At 49.2% G+C, this 23,588-nt stretch overlaps 1 protein-coding gene across 5 annotated transcripts in view; it reads left to right on the forward strand.

Moving 5' to 3' along the window:
- LOC120998226 (membrane-spanning 4-domains subfamily A member 4A-like) overlaps positions 1–23,588 on the forward strand; it is an 82,795-nt gene that overhangs the window by 44,367 nt on the left and 14,840 nt on the right. For all 5 annotated transcript variants that reach the window (XM_040428828.1, XM_040428810.1, XM_040428845.1 and 2 more), the window contains 2 exons: positions 1,326–1,382; positions 3,185–3,349. In XM_040428828.1, coding sequence (XP_040284762.1) covers positions 1,326–1,382; positions 3,185–3,349 — 222 coding nt within the window. The remainder of the gene's footprint in view (positions 1–1,325; positions 1,383–3,184; positions 3,350–23,588) is intronic.

The following is a 23,588-nucleotide window of genomic DNA, read 5'->3' on the forward strand; positions in this document are numbered from 1 at the left end:
GGGACAACCTCTTTAAAGGAAGACCTTGTACAAAGTAAAATGGGGGAGATTTATGAAACTGCCCAAAACAAAAAGCTTCTTTGTTAACCATAGAAACAGATCACTGAGCAGCCTTGATTTCATATCCTGTTGCTTAAAAATGAAACCTAAACTGTGGTTAGTAGCTATCAGCAAAAAAGCCAGCTTCACTTTTAAATAGTAAGGCCTCCTCCATACCACGTTTCTAATTTAACTTAAAGGGCTTCTGTCAGCAGATTTGTATCTATGAAACTGGCTGATCTGTTGCATGTGCTCTTGGTCCCATGTTCATATGTGTTGTTCCCATGTTCATATGTGCCCGCATTGCTGAGAAAAATGAAAATGTAATATATGCAAATGCCTCTAGGAGCAATGGGGGCGTGGCCATTACACTGAGAGGCTGTGCTCTCTCTGCAGTTGCCACGCCATCTCCATTTGGATTGACAGTGCCAGGCAGTGAAAACTTCATCACCCCTGGGCTGGTCATGTCAATCAAAGTGAAGAGGGAGCAGCAGTTACAGAGGGAACCGGGCCTTTAGGTGTAATGTGACAGCGCCCCCATTGCTCCTAGAGTCTAATTTACATATATTAAAACATAATTTTTCACAGCAATGCGGGCACATATGAACATGGGACCAAAGCTTAAGCTTCAGCTGCCAAGCGCACATGTAACAGGTCAGCCAGTTTCAAAGGTACAAACCTGCTAATACATCTCCTTAAAAGGTATCCAGCTTTACTGAGAAACCTTAGAAAATTGATGTGTGTATCAGCTATATAGGCTTCTATACCAAAAAAGTGCATATATTTTGTCTAGTTTTCATTCTTTTCTATATTTTTAACTGGATGGGAATCAGCTGATGAACAGATGTGTAATCCAGCAACAAAATGAATTCACAGTAATAGGAGGATGTTTTAAAGATGTTGTGCAGTGATATAATTATGACAGACAACTGGCATAAATACATAGATACATCTCCTGCTTCTCACACAGTGTATTATAAAACCCTCAGCCTGCAGCCACCACTAGGTGGAGCTCAGTGCACAGGAGTTTATAGAGTTACCATTTATATCAATGGGAACTATAATGAATTTCTTTGTTTAGCACTGGGCCCCCTGGGCCCTATTAACAGTCCTGAGGTTTGCTTTAATAAAAGTCCCATGGTCTGACTCCATGGTAGCTACACCACTGAAACTAGCTATTGTCTGTGGAAATTAATGCATAGTTGTCAACAGCATCTTTTTAATGGTTGCACTCCATGGTTACAATCTGCTGTTGATTTCTGATGTTATTTTTCTTTGCATTACAGTATGTTGTTTCTGGATCGCTTTCACTGGCTACTTCAATTAAACCCACAATCTTCAAGGTAAGAGCAATAAAAAAAAAAGATATGCATATGTTTTAAATGTCTAGAGAGACCCTAAAAAATAAGACATACCAGCCATCCATGGCACTCCTTCACATTTCCAATTAAGTCACGCATATCAAACTCGTCATGAAGGCGAGTGTGTCATGTCCCATGTCTTTATGGTTTGTATGCATTATCTCATTGCTGTATTGCTTAGTGCTTGCTGATTAAGATTGTCCCTGCAGTCTCCCTGTAGTTTGACTGTGATATAATCAGCTCCTCCCATATCTCTGTATGGGGCGGTAGTGTCTAAACTTCATGAGCTGTAAAGACCTTGTGACGTCAGGGGGTCACGTGACATTGGAAGCCACACCATTTTTATATTATATTACTATTTTTTATGGACCAGCTCATGGGGTGTAGATATTACCCCTCTGCTACATCCGTGGCTGCTTGTCACATGACCCCGTGACATCACAAGGTTCCTACAGCTCAGGAAGTTTAGACACTACTGTATAGGGGCACCCGTCTTACTTGTAGTTCTGTTAGTGCACATGATTTAAAAAAAAAAAAAAGGCTTTTCACCTAGTGTTTTGTGCAAAACTGCAAGATTTCAGCTTGAAATAAACTTCATCTGGATTCTTTACACTTGCCTAAGTTGTGGAGTTGGATGCTGTCTAAAAGATAATCAGGAGTGAGTAGCATTGTTCAATACAGACAAGTACAGCCATATTGTCTCATGAACCACATTTTTTGTAAGTAGCAGGTGCAATGACAGGGAGCAGCGATAGCGCCGTCCCCATCTTTGTACCCCTCAGATGCCGCGTTCACACAAGATTGCGGCATCTGAGTGTAAAAATAGTGTGAAATTAACATTTAAAAAAAAGTTAAATCAAACTTACCGCCTCCGTTTGCTCGCGATGGGCCAACCGTTGGCATCTTGCTTGAAGATCTGGAGCGAAATCTCGCGCAGCGCGAGATTACGTCATCAAGCCGGCCGGCGTGGTGACGTCATACGTCACCATGCACGGGATTTCGTCTGAGATCTTCAATAAGATGGAGGTTGGTGGCCTATAGCGAGCAAATGGAGGAGGTAAGTATGATTTTTTTTGTTTTTTAGGGTACTTTCACACTTGCGTTATTCTTTTCCGGCATAGAGTTCCGTCAAAAAGGCTCTATGCCGGAAAAGAACTGATCAGGCATATCCCAATGCATTCTGAATGGATAGAAATCCGTTCAGTTTGCATCAATATGCCTTCCATTCGGTCACTGTCAGGCGTTTTGGCCGGACATAATACCACAGCATGCTGCGGTATTATGTCCATCCAAAATGCCTGATCAGTCGCCGGAATGCCGGATCCGGCATTAATTTCCCATTGACTTGCACTTGATCCGGCATTGCAAAACAACTGAAGGACGGATCCATCCTTCCGTTCTGCGCATGCGCAGACCGGAAAAACTGTGAAAAAGACTGCAAGACGGATCCGTCTACAAATGCTGTCAGTTGTCACACTGATCTGCGGATCTGCCTGCCGGATCACACTAACGCTAGAGTGAAAGTACACTTACACTATTTCAGGTTAAATCGATTCGCTGACACAAAGCACAAGGAAATTCGGCTTCGAGGCAAATCGAATTTATCCTGAATTCCACTTCATGGGATTCGATTTTCTCTAGTTATAGGGATGGCTAATCTCTTGGAACACGTATATTTTTTTTATATATTTATCACAGTAGTTTATCCTGATATATTTAGTCTTAGGCAGAGTTAATCTACAATTTCTAGTTTCTGATTTATCTAATGATTTATTTTTTTCCAGGTGAAATCAAGTTTGGTGATGACCATGATCAGTATTGCTGCTGCTAGCTTTGCAATATTAATGATGACAACTATTTTTCCTTCACCACTTTATTTTCCATCTTCTGAATGGTATTGTGCATATTATAAACCAAATACGGAATGCGTAGGAATATTTAACCCACAGGTAAATTGCATATTCATTTTAGTCCTTTACGGTAAGGAAAACAAGGTGGGTCTGATGTGGCCGTGATGCCATTACAATCAGCTTTGTAGGTAAAACTGCTATTCACTGCAAAACTGTAACATTCAAATTAAGGATGAGCGAACCAGTTCAGTCCGAACTTTGATATTTTTTGGACCGCAGACGAACCTGAATCTTTCCGGGTTTGTTTCAGACGAATCTACTAAAACGGTGCATAGTGCCATTTTAGTGCACATGTCGGCCAGAAAAAAAGAACTAATGAGGAAGAAGAGGAGTTCTCACATGACCCTGAGAGGAAGTGGGGGGAGGGTTTACCCTGATTGGCTCCAGGCTGACAGCCTGGATGAGCCAATCAGTGCTGCAGCAGGCAGGGAGGTGGCCTAGCAGAACAAGCAGAACATCATTCTGTGCTGGGCTGTGAGAGAGGGTGATTGGGTGTCTACCAGGAAAACAATCAGTCAGGAGTCAGGGACTGTCAAAAATCAATGAATCAAGCTTATTGCCAGGGACAGTGAAAGGAATGGCTAGGATTCCAAAGAAGAATTGTGTGTTGTGTACAATAGAGAGAAGCAGGGCAGCTGACGGACAGGAAAAGGGGAGACAGGACATGTGGTTGTGCCTGCTATCAAAAGCAGGCACCTTCAAGCAAATACTTTCATTTTGTTTCCCTATTTCCACAAATATATATATATATATACTAGCAGAAGGACCCAGCTTTGCACGGGTATATTTCAGCTATTTCATTTTATGTTTCCGTGTGTCGTAAAAAGATATCGACAGTTTCCCCCATAACAGTGACCGCCTCTTTAACATTGACCTCCACAGTGTCTGCCCCTTTAACAATGACCTTCACAGTGCCCGCCCCTTTAAAAGTGACTGCCCGTTTAACATTGACTTTCACAGTGACCGCCCCTTTAACAGTGACCATCCCTTTAACAGTGACTTTCACAGTGACCACCCCTTTAACAGTGACATACACAGTGGCCACCCTTTTAACAGTGACTTTCACAGTGGCTGCCCCTTTAACAGTGACCGCCCCTTTAACACTCTATTGGCTAATGTGGGTCATTTTTTGAGAATATCTCAGGAACAGTACGTCTGTCGGGATTCGAACCCGTGACCAGCCACATCCCAGGCGGTAGCCCTGCTTACTAGGCTACCGTCCTCTCTGGACATTACTCCCTGAAACCTATTATGTAACCTCAGCTCCCACCTGCAGGATGACTGGCTTGACCATCTCCCCACGGCCGAGTTCGCCTACAACAATGCTGAGCATAGCTCAACCAAGCACAGCCCTTTCTTTGCTAACACAGGCTCGCACCCGGTGTTCATTCCCCACCTGCCCGTCGCCTCCACCCTCCCAGCAGTGGCCGAACGCCTAACAACCCTACAGGAGGCACAAAAGAACATTATAGACAACCTCCAGCTCGCCCAGAGGCGTTTTAAACAGGGAGCAGACAGACGTCGCAAACCCACCCCGGGCTTCCATGTGGGAGACAAGGTGTGGCTGTCCACCAGGAACCTCAGATTCAAGGTCCCCTCCAAAAAGTTGGCCCAAAGATACATGGGTCCGTTTCGGGTCACCGAACAAATCAACGAGGTCACGGTCCGGCTCGACCTTCCGGACTCCATTAGGGTGCACCCTGTCTTCCATTGCTCACTCCTCAAGCCATACGTGGAGAACACCTTCACAGGCCGCCACTCGCCCCCTCCACCACCCGTGAGGGTACAGGGTGAAGAAGAATACGTTGTCGCAAAGATCCTCGACTCCAGGATCCACCGGGGAAGACTACAATACCTAATTGGGTGGGAGGGTTACCCTCCCGAGGATAACTTCTGGGAGCCAGAAGAAAATGTCCACGCCCCCAGACTGGTAAAAGAGTTCCACCAACGGCACCCCGGTAAGCCTGCTCCTGCGGTGCCCAAAGGTCACCTTGGAAGGGGGGGAGTACTGTCGGGATTCGAACCCGTGACCAGCCACATCCCAGGCGGTAGCCCTGCTTACTAGGCTACCGTCCTCTCTGGACATTACTCCCTGAAACCTATTATGTAACCTCAGTCTTGCCAAGCCTTGCTCATCACCCTTGATTCCCCACACCTGGTACTTCCCTATATAAGTCCAGCCCCTTGCACTCTAGCTTGCTGATTATTGAGCTCCTGAGCCTTGATCAAGCTTCTCCTCATCTGCTGCTCTTGCTACAACTGGAAGTCCACTGCTGACCAGGAATTGCCTACCGACTACTCTTCTGCTTGTCCCTACCTACTGAACTGCTACCACCGTTGCCATCCGGATTGTCTGACCACGCTTACTGCCGCCTGCCCTGACCCACCGCCTGCCTACCGACTACTCTTCTGCTTGTCCCTACCTACTGAACTGCTACCACCGTTGCCATCCGGATTGTCTGACCACGCTTACTGCCGCCTGCCCTGACCCACCGCCTGCCTACCGACTACGCCTCTGCCAGACTTCCTGCACCTACTACCTGCCTGCGGTCCTTGCCACTGGGCTCCACTCCTACCTCCAGCCAGCGGTCCTCTGACTCAGGTGAGCCTGTAGGACTGTTACAGAATAATCAGCCACACTATGGAGTCCGCAATGGCCACTCTGCGTAAGCAGGTCTCCGATCTTCAAGAATTTGGTACTACATATCAGGAGAAATTTGCCCAGCTCCAAGGCGTAGTCCAAAGCCAACAGAGGGAGATTATTGAACTACAGAGGCAACTCCTGGACGTTCGCGGCGCGCCCGCAGACACCCGCATGCCACTCCCATCAAGATTCAGCGGCGACAGACGCCAGTATCGGGGGTTTCTAAACCAATGCCGCATCTATTTTCAGATGTACCCGGCCCCCTTCACCACCGAGAAAAAGAAGGTGCTATTCGTGGTCAATCTCCTGACGGATGAAGCATTAGCATGGGCATCAACATACGTGGAGACTAACAGTCAGCTCCTGGACAACCTAAACAACTTTATCACCGCCATGAGCCTAGTCTTCGATGACCCCAACCGCTGTGCGACAGCCGAGGCGCGACTACATGGTCTGCGGCAAGGGAGACGCTCCGTCGCCGAATACACCGCCGAGTTTCGCCGTTGGGTCACGGACACCACCTGAAACCCAGCGGCACAGAGAAGCCAATTCCGGCGAGGCCTGTCAGAATTAATAAAGGACGAACTCGCCAGAGTTGAGGCCCCGGACGATCTGGATGACTTCATTCAGTTATGCATCCGGATAGATCAAAGACTCTCCGAGAGGAAGAAAGAAAGACTCTGGTCCTCGGACCACAGACCCACTTACTCCTTCTCTTCCACCACCCAGCGCGACCCCCAGTCAGTAACTGAACCTATGCAGGTCGACGCTCTATGTAGGTCCCTATCCACAGCTGAGAAGGAGAGAAGGCTGGCCGAAAACCTCTGCCTCTACTGTGGGGAGCCGGGTCATTTTGCCATCAAATGTCCTCATAAGATTCGAAAGACTATTGCCGTCACGGAGCTAAAGGAGCAACCACAGACTCCAACCCCGCCAGCAGCCCCGGAAAATAACAACACGGCGGCTCATGGATCCCACTTCATCGTCCCCATCCTCATCGACATTGAGGGGCGACAACTCCCCTGTTCAGCGATGTTAGACTCCGGGGCGGGAGGCAACTTCATGGACCTAACCTTCGCCGGCGAAAAGAACATTCCACTGACAATTAAGGCAGCCCCCGTTGACCTGGAAACCGTCGACGGATCCCCACTCTCCTCGGGGCCGGCCACTCACGAGACCACCGAACTACAACTCCTCATAGAACCTGATCACCGTAAAAAGATCCACTTCTCTCTGATCGCCTCCCCGAAGTTCCCAGTGATCTTGGGCATCCCATGGTTGGCCACCCACAACCCCTCGGTGGACTGGGAAACCCGCTGCATACGATTCCCATCCGAGTTCTGCACGCTAAATTGCTCCCACAAACCCGTCCTTCCACCCGAAGACACCATTATCTCAAAACTATCCGTCAAGGATCTGCTACCCCCTCAATACCGTGAGTTCCAGGATGTCTGCGACAAGAAAAACGCAGACAAGCTGCCACCACACCGACCCTATGACTGCCCTATAGAACTGTTGCCCGGGGCCGAAATACCCTTTGGCAGTATCTACTCCCTCTCAGAGCCTGAACTCAAGGCTCTGAAAGAGTACCTGGACGAGGACCTGAGGAAGGGGTTCATCCGGCCCTCCACCTCCCCCGCGGGAGCCCCCTTTTTCTTCGTAGAGAAAAAAGACTCCTCCCTGCGTCCCTGCATAGACCACAGAAAGCTTAATGACATAACCGTAAAAAACCGGTACCCGCTCCCACTGATTTCTGAACTCCTTGAGAGACTCTGGAAAGCGAAGATCTTCACCAAACTCGACCTTCGAGGGGCCTACAACCTCGTCCGAATCCGCCCTGGGGACGAATGGAAGACCGCCTTCCGGACACGTTATGGTCATTTCGAGTACCTGGTCATGCCTTTCGGACTCTGCAATGCTCCCGCCACCTTCCAGCACTTCATTAACGACGTCCTCAGGGACATGCTGGATCTGTTTGTAGTCGTTTACCTGGACGACATCTTGATCTTCTCTGAAGACCTCGAGCAGCACCGCGAACACGTCCGCAGGGTACTGCAGAGACTCAGACAGAACTCTCTCTATATCAAGCTAGAGAAATGCGAGTTTGAGCGAGCCACCACTTAGTTCCTCGGATACATCATCTCCCCAGAGGGCCTAAGTATGGACCCGGGGAATGTCCAAGCTGTGATGAACTGGCCCATTCCGAAAAACGAGAAGGAGATACAAAGATTCATTGGCTTCGCCAACTTCTATCGGAAGTTTATCCGGAACTTCTCCAAGGTCATATCACCAATCACCCAACTCACCAAGAAGGCAGTCCCCTTCTCCTGGACACCCGAGGCCCAGGAGGCCTTCACCAAGTTGAAACTCCTCTTCACTTCTGCCCCAATCCTAATCCCCAATCCTAATCCACCCGAACCCCGGGCTCCCATTTACAGTCGAAGTGGATGCATCAGACTCTGCGGTGGGGGCAGTTTTGTCACAACGGACAGGGGAGAGGATGCTATTATACCCGTGCGCATATTTCTCCCGCCAGATGTCCCCCTCCGAGAAGAACTATGACATCGGGAACAAAGAACTGCTGGCGATCAAGGATGCCTTCTCCGAGTGGAGACACCTGCTGGAGGGAGCCACCAACCCCATAATCGTACTAACTGACCACAAGAACCTCGAGTTCATCCGCAGCGCTAAGAGACTCTCAGCCAGACAGGCCAGATGGAGCCTATTCTTTTCCCGCTTCAACTATCTCATCACCTATCGCCCTGGATCAAAAAACGGCAAGGCTGACGCCCTCTCCAGAATGTTTTCCGAGCCCTCACAGAGTAACAAGGGCCAAAATAACATCTTACCCGAGAGAAGGGTCGTAGGGGCCACCTACTCTAAAGAACTCCTGGGCACAATCAAAGAAGGATACGAAAATGACCCCTTCCTCGCCCACCCCACAAGGAATATCAGCCTTACGTTTAAGAACGGTCATTGGTTTCATCAGGACCTACAACTATATGTACCAGAAATCGCACGGCTCGAAGTGCTAAAATTCAACCATGACTCCAAGCTGGCCGGCCATTTTGGCATAAGAAAGACCCAGGAGCTTCTCTCCCGCTCCTTCTGGTGGCCAACATACAAGGAGGACATCAAGAGGTACATCTCCTCGTGCGCGGTCTGTGTCCGCAATAAGACTCTTCGTTCCTCCCCTGTGGGTCTGTTACAACCCCTCCCTATTCCCTCCCGCCCCTGGGGCTCGATCTCCATGGACTTTGTGGTAGACCTTCCTCCTTCAAAAGGGATGAACACTATCCTGGTCGTGGTCGACCGTCTCACCAAGATGGCCCATTTCATCCCCTACAAACGCATACCCACCGCCAAACAGACGGCCGATCCAATTCTCAGAGAGGTCTTCAGGCTGCATGGGATCCCGGACGACGTGGTCTCCGACCGAGGCTTACAATTTGCCTCAAAGTTCTGGAAGAACTTCTGCCTGGCGCTCGGGGTTAAAGTGAACCTATCCTCCGCATTCCACCCTCGGTCAAACGGGCAGACTGAGAGAACTAATCAGACCCTAGAGCAGTACCTACGCTGTTTCAGCTCCCACCTGCAGGATGACTGGCTTGACCATCTCCCCACGGCCGAGTTCGCCTACAACAATGCTGAGCATAGCTCAACCAAGCACAGCCCTTTCTTTGCTAACACAGGCTCGCACCCGGTGTTCATTCCCCACCTGCCCGTCACCTCCACCCTCCCAGCAGTGGCCGAACGCCTAACAACCCTACAGGAGGCACAAAAGAACATTATAGACAACCTCCAGCTCGCCCAGAGGCGTTTTAAACAGGGAGCAGACAGACGTCGCAAACCCACCCCGGGCTTCCATGTGGGAGACAAGGTGTGGCTGTCCACCAGGAACCTCAGATTCAAGGTCCCCTCCAAAAAGTTGGCCCAAAGATACATGGGTCCGTTTCGGGTCACCGAACAAATCAACGAGGTCACGTTCCGGCTCGACCTTCCGGACTCCATTAGGGTGCACCCTGTCTTCCATTGCTCACTCCTCAAGCCATACGTGGAGAACACCTTCACAGGCCGCCACTCGCCCCCTCTACCACCCGTGAGGGTACAGGGTGAAGAAGAATACGTTGTCGCAAAGATCCTCGACTCCAGGATCCACCGGGGAAGACTACAATACCTAATTGGGTGGGAGGGTTACCCTCCCGAGGATAACTCCTGGGAGCCAGAAGAAAATGTCCACGCCCCCAGACTGGTAAAAGAGTTCCACCAACGGCACCCCGGTAAGCCTGCCCCTGCGGTGCCCAGAGGTCACCTTGGAAGGGGGGGAGTACTGTCGGGATTCGAACCCGTGACCAGCCACATGCCAGGCGGTAGCCCTGCTTACTAGGCTACCGTCCTCTCTGGACATTACTCCCTGAAACCTATTATGTAACCTCAGTCTTGCCAAGCCTTGCTCATCACCCTTGATTCCCCACACCTGGTACTTCCCTATATAAGTCCAGCCCCTTGCACTCTAGCTTGCTGATTATTGAGCTCCTGAGCCCTGATCAAGCTTCTCCTCATCTGCTGCTCTTGCTACAACTGGAAGTCCACTGCTGACCAGGAATTGCCTACCGACTACTCTTCTGCTTGTCCCTACCTACTGAACTGCTACCACCGTTGCCATCCGGATTGTCTGACCACGCTTACTGCCGCCTGCCCTGACCCACCGCCTGCCTACCGACTACTCTTCTGCTTGTCCCTACCTACTGAACTGCTACCACCGTTGCCATCCGGATTGTCTGACCACGCTTACTGCCGCCTGCCCTGACTCACCGCCTGTCACGGCTGAGGATGGGGGAAATCCTCAGCCGTGTGGAGCCCGGTGATGTTACGGCTGCTTGGCCATGAAGACCGGATTAGGGAGCAGGTCACCTCCTAAGGCATCCCTAACCTGACCCTAGCTCCTAGCTGCATGGGCCAACCTTGATGGTAGGAGGGCCCATGCTCCGGAACCTAAAAGTCCCTGCTAGCCCTCAAGATGACCCTCACCTAGGAGCTAAGTAAGACAAACCCACTCCTCCTAGACACGGAGGAGCAGGAGTCTCAACGGCCAAGCTGCAGGAAAAGGGGAGACATAAACAGCTCTATGGATATGGCAGGTGAACAAGGAGTTCCACCTACCTGCCACAGCCTTGCTGACTGGATCCCTGTGTTAGCAGGGTGCAGATCACAAGCGCATCCCTACACAGGGACCCAGATCCATAGCTGCACAAAATCACATATAAAACATCACACGGACATCACACATAACTGGAAATAACTAAAGCACAATATGGTTATGACATTAAGGTTTAGACATAAAGGTTTATGACCACAGGGGTGGCTCTTACTGGCAGGTAATAAAGACATGAGGCTGCTCTCAGCTAAGCATGGCTGAAGCAACCTGAAGGCCTGCAAAAGCAGTGAGGCTTTATAGGCCAAGAAGCCACACCCCACAGTCGGACACACCCAGTGATCACACACACTAGGAAGGGGATTAACCCTTCCAACACCAGGGAAGGGAAAACACCACTTAAAGGGAACGTGCACACAATAACATAAAACACAGTGCACACATCCACACATCACACACAAAACCGCATGCGCAGCGTAGCGAGCTGCATGGCACAGCTCAGCCTGCTACGCTGCCACATACATACTGTTGCCAGCGGCAACCACAGGTGAGGCCAATACCACAGCCCTCACCTGTGATTGAACACCAATGAAAACCGCTGACAACCGCATGCGGTTCAGGAGTCACGGTCATAGCCATGGCCGTGACACTCCCACCCCTCAAAGCCCCCCCACCAAAAAAAGACACGTGAGGGACTCAGACAAGGGGATAGGAGAAGGGGACGTCCACTCTCAGTGCCGGTTCTAAAAAGGGGTCGCTGTCAGCTGCATCCTCTCCCGGCTCACACTAGCCAGTCCGACGAGGACTGCAGCCCGCACCAGCAACAAAGAGGAAAGAACCACTGAGAGATGGACGAGGGGACTCTCCACTCACGTCCCCACTCCAGTCGCTGCCAGCAGACACTCCTAACCAGCAAGCAGCCGGACCACCTACGGAGTGCTGCCAGCAAACGACCAGAGATGGGAACATGGAGAGGGACGAGGGATCCCCAACACGGACACGGAAGGAAAGGTGGCGGGGAATACGCCACCAACCGTGCCGTTAACGGAGAACCCCCAGGAACGCTCTCCCTCCGGAGAACGCGCATGCAGGCCACATGGATATGGCACTGCATGCTGCACCCTCTTTCGAAGGTATGCATACCGCATACCAGACACACACCACGTGTAGTAAAATCAGGGGGACGCCACACGAGGCAACGGTGAAGGGATGGCGAGGAAACGCCACTCACCGCGCCGTCAGAGGCGAAACCCCCAGAACGCTCTCCCTCCGAAGAGCGCGCATGTACCCCTTCCGCAGACGGCGGTACATGCTTCACCCTCTTTCGAGGGATGCATACTCCCACCCCTCAAAGCCCCTCCCAACAACAAAAGGGGAAAGTTGGTGAGGCATAAGAAACAATGGGAGGGGGGGGAGGGGAAAGACAAACAAAAAGGGGACACCAACACGGACAACGGTGAGCTGGGAATGCCACTCACCGCGCCGTAAATGGTGAAAGCCCCATAACGCTCTCCCTCCGGAGAACGCGCATGCACCCCATCCGTAGACAGCAGTGCATGCTTTACCCTCTTTCGAGGGAGCGCCACGTAAGAAGCGACTGTGGTCATACTGTCACGGCTGAGGATGGGGGAAATCCTCAGCCGTGTGGAGCCCGGTGATGTTACGGCTGCTTGGCCATGAAGACCGGATTAGGGAGCAGGTCACCTCCTAAGGCATCCCTAACCTGACCCTAGCTCCTAGCTGCATGGGCCAACCTTGATGGTAGGAGGGCCCATGCTCCGGAACCTAAAAGTCCCTGCTAGCCCTCAAGATGACCCTCACCTAGGAGCTAAGTAAGACAAACCCACTCCTCCTAGACACGGAGGAGCAGGAGTCTCAACGGCCAAGCTGCAGGAAAAGGGGAGACATAAACAGCTCTATGGATATGGCAGGTGAACAAGGAGTTCCACCTACCTGCCACAGCCTTGCTGACTGGATCCCTGTGTTAGCAGGGTGCAGATCACAAGCGCATCCCTACACAGGGACCCAGATCCATAGCTGCACAAAATCACATATAAAACATCACACGGACATCACACATAACTGGAAATAACTAAAGCACAATATGGTTATGACATTAAGGTTTAGACATAAAGGTTTATGACCACAGGGGTGGCTCTTACTGGCAGGTAATAAAGACATGAGGCTGCTCTCAGCTAAGCATGGCTGAAGCAACCTGAAGGCCTGCAAAAGCAGTGAGGCTTTATAGGCCAAGAAGCCACACCCCACAGTCGGACACACCCAGTGATCACACACACTAGGAAGGGGATTAACCCTTCCAACACCAGGGAAGGGAAAACACCACTTAAAGGGAACGTGCACACAATAACATAAAACACAGTGCACACATCCACACATCACACACAAAACCGCATGCGCAGCGTAGCGAGCTGCATGGCACAGCTCAGCCTGCTACGCTGCCACATACATACTGTTGCCAGCGGCAACCACAGGTGAGGCCAATACCACAGCCCTCACCTGTGATTGAACACCAATGAAAACCGCTGACAACCGCATGCGGTTCAGGAGTCACGGTCATAGCCATGGCCGTGACACCGCCTGCCTACCGACTACGCCTCTGCCAGACTTCCTGCACCTACTACCTGCCTGCGGTCCTTGCCACTGGGCTCCACTCCTACCTCCAGCCAGCGGTCCTCTGACTCAGGTGAGCCTGTAGGACTGTTACAACGTCCTAGAGAGCTGAGACCCGGTCTAAAACCTTCCCGGACACCTGTTGTTTGGTCGCGCAGACAGACAGACAGACGTCTAGACAGACAGACAGACAGAAACTCATTTTTATTTTTATATATACACTGCTCAAAAAAATAAAGGGAACACAAAAATAACACATCCTAGATCTGAGTTAATTAAATATTCTTCTGAAATATTTTGTTCTTTACATAGTTGAATGTGCTGACAACAAAATCACACAAAAATAAAAAAATGGAAATAAAATTTTTCAACCCATGGAGGTCTGGATTTGGAGTCACACTCAAAATTAAAGTGGAAAAACACACTACAGGCTGATCCAACTTTGATGTAATGTCCTTAAAACAAGTCAAAATGAGGCTCAGTAGTGTGTGTGGCCTCCACGTGCCTGTATGACCTCCCTACAACGCCTGTGCATGCTCCTGATGAGGTGGCGGACGGTCTCCTGAGGGATCTCCTCCCAGACCTGGACTAAAGCATCTGCCAACTCCTGGACAGTCTGTGGTGCAACGTGAAGTTGGTGGATAGAGCGAGACATGATGTCCCAGATGTGCTCAATTGGATTCAGGTCTGGGGAACGGTTGGGCCAGTCCATAGCATCAATGCCTTCGTCTTGCAGGGACTGCTGACACACTCCAGCCACATGAGGTCTAGCATTGTCTTGCATTAGGAGGAACCCAGGGCCAACCGCACCAGCATATGGTCTCACAAGGGGTCTGAGGATCTCATCTCGGTACCTAATGGCAGTCAGGCTACCTCTGGCGAGCACATGGAGGGCTGTGCGGCCCTCCAAAGAAATGCCACCTCACACCATTACTGACCCAATGCCAATCTGGTCATGCTGGAGGATGTTGCAGGCAGCATAACGTTCTCCACGGCGTCTCCAGACTCTGTCACGTCTGTCACATGTGCTCAGTGTGAACCTGCTTTCATCTGTGAAGAGCACAGGGCGCCAGTGGCGAATTTGCCAATCTTGGTGTTCTCTGGCAAATGCCAAACGTCCTGCACGGTGTTGCGCTGTAAGCACAACCCCCACCTGTGGACGTCGGGCCCTCATATCACCCTCATGGAGTCTGTTTCTGACCATTTGAGCAGACACATGCACATTTGTGGCCTGCTGGAGGTCATTTTGCAGGGCTCTGGTAGTGCTCTTCCTGTTCCTCCTTGCACAAAGGCGGAGGTAGCAGTCCTGCTGCTGGGTTGTTGCTCTCCTACGGCCTCCTCCACGTCTCCTGATGTACTGGCCTGTCTCCTGGTAGCGCCTCCATGCTCTGGACACTACGCTGACAGACACAGCAAACCTTCTTGACACAGCTCGCATTGATGTGCCATCCTGGATAAGCTGCACTACCTGAGCCACTTGTGTGGGTTGTAGACTCCGTCTCATGCTACCACTAGAATGAAAGCACCGCCAGCATTCAAAAGTGACCAAAATATCAGCCAGGAAGCATAGGAACTGAGAAATGGTCTGTGGTCATTACCTGCAGAACCACTCCTTTATTGGGGGTGTCTTGCTAATTGCCTATAATTTCCACCTGTTGTCTATCCCATTTTCACAACAGCATGTGAAATTGATTGTCACTCAGTGTTGCTTCCTAAGTGGACAGTTAAATTTCACAGAAGTGTGATTGACTTGGAGTTACATTGTGTTGTTTAAGTGTTCCCTTTATTTTTTTGAGCAGTGTATATATATCTATATATATATATATATATATATTGTAGAAAGGCACAAGGGACCGTCATAGATGGAAGATATGTGTCACCGAGGTTCCTGGCCTCGGTGAAGTAGGAACCAGTAGTGCATATGTCCGCAGCAGTTGCTAATGGACACTTTGATAGTTAGCATAGCTGTGAAAAGCTAATCCGGGCCGGCTCTTACTGGGAGCCGCCAAAGTGCAGGGTGGGTGGCTGTTCCCCATGATCCAGGTCGGGTTTTGACGGGCTTACAAAAGTCAGCTAGCAGGGTCAGGGGTGATTACCTGGCTGATGGTGGAGCTCTGTGTAGCTGTGTGTTTTTGGAGCCGAGTGAAAACCGGAGGGTCTCTGCCGAGAGACAAAGGACAAAGCAAGGTCCCCATCCACTTCGTGGGGAGTACGGTACTGTGCCCAAAAACTTCCTATGTGATTTGTTCAGATTCGAGAATTGTTTTTCTTTAAGTGTCAGCTAAAGTAAGCTGATTACTGCCGTCTGTTAAATTGTGGTGTGCCAACAATAAAAGACATTTCTTACTTCGATTTCCACCACTAAAAGGCTACTGTGTATTTATCTGAAGGCTACCATTTGGGAAATCCCTACAATTGGTGTCGGATGCAGGCACACCCAGGATTGCTTGAAGCAGCAACAAGTTAAATGTCAGAAGCTGTTTTTTTTTCTCTGGTTGGACTCTCAAAGAGCCAGTAGCCTAAATTACTGAATGGACTTTTTTTTGAAAGGAAGTTTTTCAATTGATGTCCGGGGTTAAAGCAGCAGCAGAGCTTCAACAAGAGTCAATGAAAATGGAGGATCTTATCAAGCAGATGGTGCAGAGCTTTGCAGGCTCAATGGCAGGCTAATGCCCATCAGTAGGAGACGAACCGCCTACTGGTGGAGCAAATTGCAACCCTAAGAGAGAGGGTGGCAGCACAACCAGCGTGGTATGTGGCTGAACAGAATGTGGGCGGAAGAAAAAACGTGCAATCTGCCTTACAAAAAATTACTGCAGAGTATGGCGTAGAAACCTTCCTCACCGTCTTTGAGCGGGTCGCTGAGCGTGAGAGACTACCAGCTGAGCAATGGGCTGAGATGCTGGCCCCCTTCCTTTCAGGCGAACCCCAGAAGGCGTATTATGACTTATTGTTGCAGGATGCATGGGAATACTCCTGACTAAAGGCAGAAATATTGGCACGTCTGGGGGTAACCATCACAGTCCGAGCTCAGAGGGTGCACCAGTGGGGCTTTCAGAGAGGCAAGCCTCCCAGGTCCCAATTGTTTGATCTACTGCACCTCGTCCAAAAAAAGGCTACAGCCGGATGTCTGTTCCCCAGCCAAAATGGTGGAGCGGGTCGTAATGGACCAATTCATGCATGCTCTCTCTAAGCCGGTACAGTGCTGGGTTGCACAAGGAAATACGCAGACTGCAGATGACTTAATAGGCTTGGTAGAAAGGTACTATGCCATAGAGACGACCCTAGGTGGCTCAGGATCCTTGAACTCCCCCTACTGTAAGGCGCGGGTTGACTCTGAAGTGCAGAGAAAGGGACTAAAAAACCCCCGGGGTGGACGTTATGAGGCCAAGAGTCTACCAGAACCAACGCCATGGCCGTCCTTAAGAGAGGTCATCTGTTGGAGGTGCCATGGCCTGGGACATATGGCAGCCCAATGTCCCCTCAGCCCAGAACAAATGGACTGTTCTGTGGGAGACGAACCTCAATATTTGCGTGTAGTGCGGTTCCTAATGTTGAGGGAGGACTCGATTTTTGTACAATTAATGTGAATGGCAACCCCACAACAGGACTTCTGAACTCGGGGAGCCTGGTCACGCTCCTAACGGCCCATATTCCTCATAAGTTGGTTCCTGGGAAGACCTTTGGCGTCACCTGCATTCATGGTTATACCAAGGTCTACCCAATAGCCCAGGTCAACTTAAAAACAGAAGAGGGTACGGTATACCACCAACTAGGGATCGTGCAGGGTTTGATGCACGAGATGATCATTGGCTGTGACTGTCCTATGTTCTGGGACCTGTGGGCCAAGGCAGTACCGCAACAACGCGCTAAGGCCGCAGACAGCCCCGTGCTCCTTGACCCTGAGATGGTCCCTGACTTTCCGTTCTTGGCCATGGTAGGCGAGAATGAGGAAGAGTCTGCCCTTGAGGAGACGGTCCCTGACTTAGAGGTGTCTCGGGAACTTTGGGGCTGCTCAGTTCTGAGATGAGACTCTAAAAGGGGCCTTAAACAATGTGGGGGTAGTCAATGGGGCACCTCAAGAGCCAGGGGCAGACGAAAGGTACCCTCACTTTGCAATGAATGAAAACTTGTTGTACCGGGTTACTTAAATCTGGGAAGAATTAGTGGAACAGTTTGTGGTTCCTAAACCATACCGACGCATTGTAATGGACCTGGCACATAGCCATGTATTAGGGGGACACTTAGGGGCTGATAAAACCCTTGAAAGGGTTTTGCAGAGGTTTTATTGGCCCGGGTGCTACAGAGAAATTAAGGATTACTGCCAATCCTGCCCTACGTGCCAAGTAACCTCTCCAGCCGCAAACTTCCGCAGCCCTCTAATACCATTACCAATTATCGAGATACCATTCAAAAGAATTGCGATGGATTTACTCGGGACTTTGGTAAAATCCGCTAGGGGGCACCAATATATATTAGTGGCAATGGATTATGCTACCCGATACCCTGAGGCAGTGCCCTTTAGGAAAGCTACCTCTAAAGTTATAGCCAGACAACTGTTACAGATTTTTTCCAGAACAGGGCTGCCCAAGGAGATCCTGACTGACCAGGGGACCCCTTTTATGTCCAGGGTCATGCAGGATCTCAGTAAAGTATTAAAAATTACCCAGTTGCGTACCTCAGTGTACCACCCACAGACAGATGGCCTGGTGAAACGCTTCAAGAAAACTTTGAAGGCCTTGTTGAAAAAAGTGGTTTAGAAAGATGGCCGAGATTGGGATTACCTGTTGCCTTAGCTATTGTTCTCAATCAAAGAGGTACCCCAAGTGTCAACAGGTTTTTCGCCTTTTGAGTTGTATTGAAGGCATCCGCGAGGCCTGTTAGATATCGCTAAGGAGACCTGGGAGAGTGAGGTCACGCCTTACAAAAGTGTCATTGAACATATTACTACATTGCAGGAGCGGATAGCTCAAATAACACCTATGGTGAAAGAGCATATGCTCCAGGCACAGGAGGTGCAAGCAAACATATAAAACAGGACGGCCCATCTTAGACAGTTCAGTCCAGGGGACAAGGTTCTAGTCTTAGTCCCCACAGTGGAGAGCAAGTTCCTGGCCAAGTGGCAAGGGCCCTATGAGATAACTGAGAGGGTGGGGGAAGTTAACTACCAGGTACATCAGACAGGTAGGAGAAAGCCCTATCAAATCTACCACATCAACTTGCTAAAACCATGGAAGGATAGGGACCCTCCTGAGAGCCCATGTCTGTTGACCCAACCAGACGCCACCACCGACAATGTAAAAATTGCCGAAACCCTGTCCCCTTCCCAAAAATTCCAATGCCAGCTCCTGTTACAGCAGAATAGGGACTTGTTTACAGAAACCCTTGGCTTAACCAAGGTCGTGGAACATGAGATTCTAACAAAACCTCAGGCGCGAGTAAATTTAAAACCGTACAGGATACCCAAGGCCCGAAGGGAGATAGTTTCCAAATAGGTTCAGAGAATGTTAAAACTGGGGGTAATTGAGGAATCAAAAAGTGGGTGGTCTAGTCCCATAGTGCTAGTCCCGAAGTCTAATGAAGAATGGCGGTTTTGTAATGACTACCGAAAATTAAACGAGGTGTCCAAAGTAGATGCTTATCCCATGCCCCGGGTGGATGAGCTCATTGAGAGACTAGGGCCAGCTCGATACATAACGACCCTGGATCTTACAAAGCTCAGCAAACAGTATCACACAGGATAGGATTAGATACACAGCTCAGCAAGGATTAAATACGCAGCTTAGCACACAGTATCACACAGGATAGGATTAGATACATAGCTCAGATGACAGTATCACAAAGGACAGGATTAGATACACATCTCAGTATACAGAATCACACATGACAGGATTAAATACATAGCTCAGCAGACCGTATCACAAAGGATACGATTAGATACACAGCTCAGCAGACAGTATCACACAGAATAGGATTAGATACATAGCTCAGAAGATAGTATCACACAGGATATGATTAGATACGCAGCTTAGCAAGGATTAGGCTACTTTCACACTAGCGTTCAGAGCGGATACGTCTGATGTTTCATCAGACGGAGCCGCTCCTATAATGCAGACGTTTGCATCCGTTCAGAACGGATCCTTCTGCATTATAACTTAGAAAAATTTCTAAGTGTGAAAGTAGCCTGAGCGGATCCGTCCAGACTTTACATTGAAAGTCAATGGGGGACGGATCCGCTTGAAGATTGAGCCATATGGTGTCATCTTCAAGCGGATCCGTCCCCATTGACTTCCATTATAAGTCTGGACGGATCCGCAGGTGTCCGCTCGCTGAGCGGAGCGGAGGCTGAACGCTGGCAGACTGATGCATTCTCAGCGGATCCGCCTCCACTGAGAATGCATTAGGGCTGGACGGCTGCGTTCGGTGCCGCTTGTGAGCCCCTTCAAACGGAGCTCACGAGTGGACACCTGAACGCAGGTGTGAAAGTAGCCTTAGATACACAGCTCAGCAGACAGTATCACACAGTATAGGATTAGATGCATAGCTCAGCAGACAGTATCACACAGTATAGGATTAGATACATAGCTCAGCAGACAGTATCACACAGGATAGGAAGATACATAGCTCAGCAGACAGTATGACACATGACAGAATTAGATACATAGCTCTGCAGACAGTATCACACAGGATAGGATTAGATATATAGCTTAGCAGACAGTATCCCATAGGGTAGGATATTAGATACATAGCTCAGCAGACAGTATCACACAGGATATGATTATATACTCAGCTTAGCAAGCAGAATCCCATAGAGTAGGATATTAGATACATAGCTCAGAAGACAGTATCACACAGGATAGGATTAGATACACAGCTCAGTAGACAGTATCACAGAATAGTATTATTCAGAAAAGGGTGGGTCTACAATATCTGGTCTTACTCCTTCCTCAGTGGTAATTTTGTGAGCCTCCATGTGCCTCTTTTTCGCATTTGGTTCGTTCAAGTAAATCGGCTTCCAGTGCCAGCTGAGGAATAAACAACTTTAAGAAATACTGCCGGCAGCAAACATCTTGAAAAGATCAGCCTAACAAGGAAGTCAAGTAAATCTTTGCTTAAAGACCTCAAGCTACCAGGAAGTGAGACACAGAGATGATCCCGCGATAACATACCCTGGACATTCGGGTAACGAAAGTAACACACGCCAACAGCATGCGGTAAATCGGAAGCCTTGGAACACGTGCAAGGTTGAAAATAATCGTGAGTACTTCATGAACGTTGTGCTATCGTGTTCATAAAAATTGCACAGGCCGAGAAAATCGTGAGTACTTCATGAACTTTGTTCTACTGTTCCTATACAAAAATGTTTGGATCAGAAAGACCGCATGAATACCATATATGAACTTGTGCATTATAAAATCGCGAGCACCTCATGAATAGTGTTTCACTGTGTCTATACCGAATTTTTCGATCAGAAGGTTCGCATAAACGCAAACTGCTAATATTCAATCGATAAATATATACGAATATATAATATACGGAACTTTCGATTTATCAAGTTTTCAAGTCCCTATAACACAGTGCTTCTCAATTATTTTCTGTCATGCCCCCCCTAGGAAGATGAAAACATTTTGCGCCCCCCGCGCGACTGTAAATAGTATCATTTGTCTATAAAATTGTTATAAGTACACCTCTGCATAACGCTGTATCCTTATTAACGTATAAGAGAATAAAAAAAGAAAGAAATGTGGATCGGACACACACTTATGGGGGGATCTGTGGATGACGGACACTTATGGGGGGATCTGTGGATGACGGACACTTATGGGGGGGATCTGTGGATGACGGACACTTATGGGGGGATCTGTGGATGACGGACACTTATGGGGGGATCTGTGGATGACGGACACTTATGGGGGGATCTGTGGATGACGGACACTTATGGGGGGATCTGTGGATGACGGACACTTATGGGGGGATCTGTGGATGACGGACACTTATGGGGGGATCTGTGGATGACGGACACTTATGGGGGGATCTGTGGATGACGGACACTTATGGGGGGGATCTGTGGATGACGGACACTTATGGGGGGATCTGTGGATGACGGACACTTATGGGGGGATCTGTGGATGACGGACACTTATGGGGGATCTGTGGATGACGGACACTTATGGGGGAATCTGTGGATGACGGACACTTATGGGGGGGATCTGTGGCTGGCACTGTTACAGGGGGATCTGTGGCTGGCACTGTTATATATGTGCCATCCACAGACCCCCACCCCATAACAGTGCCATCCACAGACCCCCACCCCTTAACTGTGCCATCCACAGATTCCGTGTGCCCGCCGCCGCCGTTTAAAGTTATTAAACAAGCATAAGTAAATAAATTTTAGTATCACAGGATAGTATTAGATACACAGCTTAGCATACAGTATCACATAGGATATGATTAGATACACGGCTCAGCAAAGACTAGATACATAGCTTAGCAGACAGTATAACACTGTATAGGATTAGATACATAACTCAGCATACAGTATCGCACAGGATATGATTAGATACACATCTCAGCATACAAAGTCACACAGGATAGGATAAGATACATAACTCAGCAGACAGAATCACACATGAAAGGATTAAATACACAGCTCAGCGGGCAGTATCACACAGGAGAGCATATTAGATACATAGCTCAGCAGACAGTATCACAAAGGATAGGATTAGATATATAGCTCAGCAGACAGTATTACACAGGATAGGATTAGATACATGGCTCAGCAGACAGTGGGGCTAGGTGCTATAGAGGTCACCGTTATGGGGGATTCTGTCTCTTATATTTATATATAATATATATATATATATAAATAAAAATTAGTTTTTGTCTGGACGTCTGTCTGTCTGTTCTATATGCGTAACCAAACGACTGGACCGATCTTCACCAAATTTGGCAGACGGGTACATCAGGTGTCCTGGAAGGTTTTCAACTCTCTAGGACTTACTATTTCTGAGATATTCCCAAAAAATTACATGCATTAGCCAATACAAGCCTGCAAGTGTTTCTCTTCATATGCCAACTGCCATACACAGGTCACATGTCCCTTATCAGCCAATAGACTGTAACTTTACTGGCCTGCCATACTGGAGGTCAGCATTCTTATAAATAGAAACATTTTTTAAACTACTCATGCCTCCAAAAAGGAAAACTGCAGTTGGACGAAAGACTCCTGCAGCAAAACGCATGGCTGCTGCTCAAGCTAATGAAAACTATCAGCAGCCCCAAGCCCATAAGACAATGTTGTCATGTAGCCCTAGACTTAAAGGGGCAGCTGCTGTGGAGGTCACTGTTAAGTTGGCGGGCACGGTGGAGATCACTGTTAAAGGGGCGTTCACTGTGGATATTACTGTTAAATGGGTAGGCCGCTGTGGAAGTTACTGTTAAAGGGGCGGGCAATGTGGAGGTCACTGTTAAGGGGCAGGGGCCACGATTAAAGGAGCAGATGCTGTGGAGGTTACTGTTAAGTCAGCAGGGTACTGTGAGGTCACTGTTAAGGGTTCGGGGTACTGTGGAGGTCACTGTTAAGGAGTCAGGGAACTGTGGAGGTCACAGATAAGTGGATGGTCCCCTATGGAGGTCAGTGTTAAGGGGCGGGGTGCTGTATAGCTCACTGTTAAGGGGGTGTGCCCCTGAGGATGTCATTGGCAAGAGAATGGGGTGCTGTGAAACTCGCTGTTAAAGGGGCGGGCTGTTGTGAAGGTCAAAGTTAAGGGGATGGGCTGCTGTGGAGGTCCCATTTTAAGGAGGCGGGGCACTGTGGGGGGTCAGTGTTAAGAGGCGGGGTGCTGTAG

The sequence above is a fragment of the Bufo bufo genome, chromosome 1 (genome assembly GCF_905171765.1).
Source record: "Bufo bufo chromosome 1, aBufBuf1.1, whole genome shotgun sequence".
Classification (NCBI taxonomy): domain Eukaryota; kingdom Metazoa; phylum Chordata; class Amphibia; order Anura; family Bufonidae; genus Bufo; species Bufo bufo.